Here is a 7,195-nt window from a genome sequence, read left to right as displayed (position 1 = left end):
GAAGAAAATTTCAGTTTTTGGAAAATTTGCAACCGTGGTCATTTGGCCACTTTCAGGCCAAATTTCTGAATAACACGGACCATATTCGAACTTTCTATGAATTAGGATCGATACATCACATTCCTAGCTTTAATTTGATTTTTGTAGAAGTGAATTTGGTTGAGAATTGAGCTCGTTATGAGCTCTAGAAGTTGGCCAAAAATCTGCAAAAATTGTAGAAAATCACGAGGAAGGCGAGTACACCTGTAATCGCGGGCGCGTGGGCGCGCGTGACCATTTTGTGCAGCCACTTTGGGTGGCGCGTGACGGCACATTCGGCCAGCGTGTGTTCAACAAGTGTGTGTTCGTGCCGTCGAGTAGATCGATTTCATATATTTAAACCCTAGGTTTGAGCAAACTATGGGGGTTTTATTTAGGTTTCCGTTATGTGCTTTAATAAATGTTATTTTAGTTATTTCGCATATAGGGGAAACTTATCCCGAGGATTTACGAGGCCAAGCTAGGCTCGGGGGCTACGACCCATCAACGTACTTGTGAGTGGGCAGTTGTTTTATACCTATACATATTTATAGTTTCCATAAATGCGTATTTACTTCACTTTTATGCTTATTTTGTCAAGTATCGTTATTGTGATATATATTGTGATAAATGCTGCTATATGGCTAAGATATTATTGTCATGACATTCATACATACTTGTGTACATGCTCATCTTGCTACACCCCAGTATTAGTACTCGCCCCAGGGCCAGGGCCAGTCCTTCACGTGTATGTTCACATCGCACTGTTCGCTCACAATGGATCCAAGTTAGGTGCCAGTCTTGTCGGGTAGATTGCATTAGGCAATCCGACTTGTATGTGATGTGCTTCTGCACCAGTCTTCACGTGATTGTAGTACTAGAGCATATTGATTACACCCAGTCATGTTCGTGTCAAAAACTATCTGTTCGAACTTGTATGTCAGCTTAGATGGATGAGCACTTGGTTATACTTGATTATCACACTATTATTACTGTGGCATTTGATACATTACTTGGCATATTCCTGGTTACATTACTGCTATAATATTATCGAATTATTGTTTATATACCTGAGTAGTATGTTTTAAGAAAACTATACTTGTTTTACGATAAGGAGTTAGTATTTTCAAAGTTAAGGGTTTTCTTATAAGCATTGTTTTGCTGACCCACTCAACTTTGTTTTTCGCCCCTCTAGGACCTAGATAGCTGTACTCTTTGTGGCACTCGAGGAATCGCGGCAGTTCTGACATTTCCTTCTGTTTAGACATACGAACTTATAACTATTATGTAATAAGTGTACTTTGGTTGTTTTGACTACTCTTATGTAGTCTCACTGTCTATTACACTCTGAATAATTGTAGTAGGTTCAACTCACGATTGCGCACTCTTTCACTGTTTAGTTCTAATTAGTTTTAATTTTATTCACTTTTTGCATCACTTACCCTTATGGTTACGTCACCTCACGGTGATGGCCAACATGCTTCAACCTTTCCAGGTCGGGCTATGTCATATATACCAAAAATACTAATAAACCAGGGTAATAGAGCCACAAGATAAGTAAAGGTAGGTAAGGGTGTGCTTTTAACAAATTTTAGAATGAATAATTTTTGACAATAAAACACTTCTTTTTACACCATAAAATTGCTAATGAGTTTTAAAAAGGGAACTTTAACGAAAATCTCCCGGTACTGTTCACTTTAACGAAAAACCACATTTTAACACTAAAAGTGAATCTTGGTACTATTCACTTTACCCTTTATTTTGTCCTTATCGTTAAAACTCAAAGTTTTCAAACCCTTTTCATTAGTTTTCCTTTTTAAAAACACTTGTTATGTAGAAAGCAAAGCACTTCCAACTGTAACTCTCTTAAAATTTTACCTAAAAGTTTCTACTTAATTATTGTGAAGATACATGTAGTAAAAGCGCTTTTTATTGAAGCAATTCCAAACCGACCCAAGAGAGTATTTCTGCTTCCACAAACTCGATTGTGAATGACCGAATAAGGTGAGCACTTCTATTAGAAGGTGCAAATAATGGGAAAGAAGAACTTGAGAAAAACAAAATTACTAAATCAGCGGAGACAAAAAGATAGTTGATAGGCAAACAGTTCATTAACACTATGTTTGGATGAGGAAAATAAACTTGGAATTTGGATAAAAATCAGAATTTGTAAATTGACATGCACAAATTCCCTTGTTTGGATTTGTAACATAGAAATTTAGAATTTCCGCATAGAAAAAAAACTTGGAATTTGGGGCCTCCAATTTCCAAGTTTAAATTCTATGTAAATAGGTGTCATTTACCAATTTCTATTATTGGGAGTTTAAAATTAACAAATTCTGTTTTCAATTCCATTGTTCTTTTAGGTTAACCAAACAACAAAATTCACAAATTCTATAAAATAAAATCCCGTCATTTCAATTTTCGTCATTTTAAAATTCCTTAGTAATCTTAAATTTCTTCATCCAAACATAGTGTAAATTTTGTAGTGTACAGTGGCATTTGATGTGTCTCACGAGGAGATGGGGTTTTCCACGTTAGGCATGTACACCATCGAGATCAGATCTTATCCAATAATTAGTGCGGCCTCTCATTGTCCTCAATTATTGTTTGACATATATTAAATTTATGATAATAAAGTTAAAAAAAATTAAGTTTAAGTTTATAAACACGTGTCAATCAATGATTAAGACTACAAAGAGGTCACATCCATTTTAAGTGCAAAAGATTTGATCCATCTCCACCTGAACAAAACAAAAAATGCATGCACTTCAGTATGCACTACATAATACAAGTAGTAAAGTAAAATAATTATTATTAGCACTCTATAAATTTAGTTAGTACGCTTTTTATAAAAATATTTTTCCATCTAAATAGAAAAAATTTGAAGAACACAATTAAATTTTTAGAATGTTAATAAAAATTTCCTACGTTAATAATAAACCAAAAATATTTTTTGCGCAATTTGTTTATCATTTAGAAAGGAAACTGTTATAAGTTATAACACTTTAAAAATTTCATTGGACACTCCTTACAAGTACATTTTTTTTAAATATATAATTTTTGGAATGCCAATAATAAATTTCTTTTAAGAAAATTCTCTTAAATCATATCTCTTTTATTTATTTATTTTTATGGAATTAAATCACTTCTCTAGTAAACTAAACCAATTGTTGACATGGTTTTTGATGAAATTTGTTGTACAAGACCGTATTTCCAGCACATCGAAAATTATAACCCAAAATTGGAGAAACACATTAAGCCACTACGACATCGTTTTTCTGAAGGCCAGTCTAAGTAATTAACTAGTTATTCCCATGGGCCCACTTGCTGCCAAGCGATTCGAAAGAATATTCCGTCATCTTGTTTATGCACCAAGAACAAGGCAACAACTGCATCTGTGTCCTTTCCCACCTCATTCCCGCGGCTGAGTAATAAAAGCAGAGAAACGGACGGCCACCACAACCCACCCCATATATCCGAAAGAAACAACTCACATGGCATTGGCTCTAAACAGCATAATCCCCCTCACCACAGCTTTAAGCCTAAGCACTTCTCTGCCCTCTCCCAGAAAGCCCTCGAGCCCTCAATTCCAACTGCATCACAACCGCCGTCAGAGAGGTCAGATTGTCCAGAGCGCTGCCTCTTCCTCCTCCAACACCGCTGTGTCAGATGTTAAGCTGCAGCTCCAGGAGGAGGACCCCAGCAATGGCTTCAATCCCATTTCCACTTTTGCTTCTGGTGAGTGTATTTTAAGCGCTTTTGCCAAAAATCTGGTTATTTACTTGGTTTTGTGGGTTTTATTAAAATCGTATGATCGTTGTTGTAGCGTCAAAAAGTTTGCATCTTTGCATTGATATTTGGAGCAACAGACGGTATTTGGATTTGGGGTTGTATAGAAATTGAGTAATTGAAATTTATAATTTCTATGATCAATTTCCAAAGAATTTTCGGGCTTCCAATGGAAAATTTCCAGTTATTAGATATCCAGTTTGATATTTGGCGGGTGAATTTCCATTCTTTGGATTAGGGTGCACCACAGTTGATAAGAGTATAAGTCTGAAATTGAGTGAAGAAATGTAATAACTTTTATGACTAATTTCCAAAGAAATTGCAATCTGCCAATCTAAAAGGGTCAGTTATTTAATATCCGGTTTCATTTATGGTAGAAAAGGCAATGGATAAGAGAGATGATGGTTAAATTTGTATTTGTTATGTTAACTATTTGAAGTCTAGAATCTATAAGTTAATATATTTGACGTGCTGCTATAATTCAATTTCTCTTTTATGTGTTCGAGCGTGGTCCGAATTTGCCAGGAATGTGTCCGGTGAATGGGATGGCCATGGAGCAGACTTCACAAGGGAAGGGTTCCCAATAGAACTTCCCGAGAATGTTGTACCTGCAGCATACAGGGAGTGGGAGGTTAAGGTTTTTGATTGGCAGACTCAATGCCCCACTCTTGCTAACCCAGATGAGCACATTCTTTTATACAAGAATATAGAGCTACTTCCTACAGTTGGATGTGAAGCTGATGCCGCCACTCGATATAGAATCATTGAGAAGAATATTGGTGGTCAGAGTAACGAAGTTTCTGCCTTTGCATATCAGTCTAGTGGATGTTATGTGTCTGTCTTGCCAATTCAGGATAAGGGTACGTATAAGTTACTGGAGTTAGAGTATTGCTTGATCAATCCTCAAGATAAAGAGTCTCGTGTGAGAATGATTCAGGTCATCCGCATAGAGAATCAGAAAATGCTGCTGGAGAATATTAGAGTTTACTGTGAGAATTGGTATGGGCCATTCAGAGATGGGGATCAGTTAGGTGGATGTGCTATCCGTGATTCTGCCTTTGCTTCTACGGCTGCATTGGAAGCTTCAGAAGTTGTTGGAACTTGGCGAGGTCCCAGTGCTGTTGCCAGTTTCAGTGGTACTCAGATTGTGAGTTATGGTCCTCCTCTTTTCGGTTTGGTGTGTATATTTTGCGTGATATGCTTAACCGAAGCTCAAGTCCTTGAATATCATTAAGTCTGCTTCATATGTTCAAATAATTCTTTTGTTTGGTTAAAAGTTAGGCAATTTGGTCGCTCGGGAGGTTCACTTCATTCTTTGTTTTTGTCACCGTGGGAATCACAAAACATCTACATATTCTCTCATTCAATCTTGATTGATCTTTTTGTGTCACTTTTTAATATCTTTCTTTGATATCTTCTGAAGTTATGGCCTCCTATCCATCCATTTGGTAAATAAGTATTTATTTGTTGGATTTCTTGTAATTCCATGGTCTAATTAGTATATAATGTGAACTTGATAAACAGAATGTTCTTCAAGAACTTTTAGACAACAGCGAGCAGAGCTCCGTAAGAGATGAAAGTGGTCTCGTATTGCTTCCCAAGCAGCTGTGGTGTTCAGTGAAAGAAACTAAAGAAGGTGATACATACAGCGAGGTAGGATGGCTGTTAGATCATGGACGTGCCATCACATCAAGATGCACCTTCTCAAGCACAGCAACGCCAAAGGCAAGTTAGCATGTATAGACTAGTTTACCATTGGTTTTGAATTTTTAGTGTAGCATGTCAGCAAGCATCCAATGACGAGGACAAACCAGCTAAGGATTCAGTCCCGACATATAAATTGATCATCGTATACAGGTTTTGAAAGATGGTTTCGTCTATTCATCTTTGGATACTGCTTCCATATTCATAGCTTCTGTGGTGAAAATTGAAATTCATCTGTGTCAATCGAATTATTATTCTCCAAATAAGTTTCAGTCTGTATAATCCCTTTTGTTTTTAGTCTAGTCACGTAAATCAATTTGCAATTCAGATCACTCAGTGTCTCATGGACATTAATAAAGCAGTGTATACGCTTAATTTGACATCATTTTTTATCTTCTTTTCACAGGAAATCTCGGTAGCAAATGAAACTGCAGTTTGAAGGGTACATAGACATTTCGGATTAACTCCGACGCTCAATACGCAAGCTGACGCAAACACAAATCTAGGACTCATGAAATGCATCTCAAGTTTTTCTCTTCCTGTCTTTTTTTTTTTTTTTTTTTTGGTGATATATTTGATTAAATGTATAGCAATAAGCCATCCGCATCAAGCAGCCAATAATGTATGTAGAAAAATTGTGTCATTTTCTTCAAATTCATAGTATTATTATACCACATGCCCTGGAATTTGGATCCAAATGGTTTCCAAGGTTATTTATTCAAACTTTTTATCTCCTTTCTTCACTTAGCTTTCATTTTCCAAGATATAAGGTAAACAGAAGATTCACCAAAATGCAGGGTTATTTTCCGGATCATTCTAATCGAAAACGTGTATCCTTACATGTGACCCACTTTTTACAAATGTTATAAATTTTTTATTTTTTTCCCTCTTCATTGGTAAGCGAGAAGTTTTAAGTTCGACTTTCGCAAAAGATGAATTTAAACCATGCTACACTCTCAACAAGTTTAGTATAAAAATTTTATGATACTCCACAGCGTAGAATATACTTGACTTTTTGAACCATGCTACCTCTCAACAAGTTTAGTATAAAAAATTTATGGTACTCTGCAGGGTAGAATATACTTGACTTTTTAATAGTTAAATAATAATTTATATATTTTTTAATAAAAATCTAACGGTTAAATGACTGAAATTATCTCTTATTTTGGAGTAGTAGAGAAAAACCAGTTAGCATCATTTGTTAATTGAAGGGAGAGACAAATTCCAGAGACAGGTGCCATTGACTAAAACAAGCGTCCCACTCCGCCTGTTAATTTTCTCTAAACATCATTATCTAGATACCAAATCCATTGACCAAAAGAAAATCTTCTAGATAATAAACTCACTGTATCAAAAAGATTAGCAACTTTAAACAAACTGATATACTATAAATAGAGACTATCACAATAACGATAATACTCATTTTTTTCTTTATACAGGCCCCACTATTTAAACTACCGACACTCAAGACGTATCATAGTGAACAAATTGAAACCGTCTTTGAACCTGCAGACACGGAAAATCTACAACACTCGAAATCAATCAATCAGAGGAACTTTATCCTTGCTCCAAATTTCTTTATCTTTCTTTTCAATGTGGTAATCTGGTTACCTTCATCGCTATAATTATATGAGAGCAAGAAATTAATATTTAAAGGAAAACACCCACACACAAAAGCACA

At 35.7% G+C, this 7,195-nt stretch overlaps 1 protein-coding gene across 1 annotated transcript; it reads left to right on the top strand.

The window, feature by feature from the left end:
* The first annotated feature begins 3,350 nt into the window (after positions 1–3,350).
* Positions 3,351–6,237, top strand: LOC103412129 (uncharacterized). Its single transcript, XM_008350726.4, has 4 exons — positions 3,351–3,759; positions 4,317–4,957; positions 5,335–5,535; positions 5,921–6,237. Exons 1-4 carry the CDS (start codon positions 3,516–3,518, stop codon positions 5,951–5,953), a joined length of 1,119 nt encoding a protein of 372 aa, XP_008348948.3. The 5' UTR covers positions 3,351–3,515; the 3' UTR covers positions 5,954–6,237.
* The last annotated feature ends 958 nt before the right edge of the window (positions 6,238–7,195 follow it).

The sequence above is a fragment of the Malus domestica genome, chromosome 10, assembly GCF_042453785.1.
Source record: "Malus domestica chromosome 10, GDT2T_hap1".
Lineage (NCBI taxonomy): Eukaryota > Viridiplantae > Streptophyta > Magnoliopsida > Rosales > Rosaceae > Malus > Malus domestica.
This window is presented reverse-complemented; position numbering and strand designations above follow the sequence as displayed.

Bases quoted from the DNA above. Each gene is read 5' to 3' on its own strand.
- LOC103412129 (XM_008350726.4), top strand. From the start codon at position 3,516: ATGGCATTGGCTCTAAACAGCATAATCCCCCTCACCACAGCTTTAAGC. The intron at 4,958-5,334 runs GTGAGTTATGGT...CTTGATAAACAG, and splicing joins GTTTCAGTGGTACTCAGATT to AATGTTCTTCAAGAACTTTT. The intron at 5,536-5,920 runs GCAAGTTAGCAT...TTCTTTTCACAG, and splicing joins CAAGCACAGCAACGCCAAAG to GAAATCTCGGTAGCAAATGA.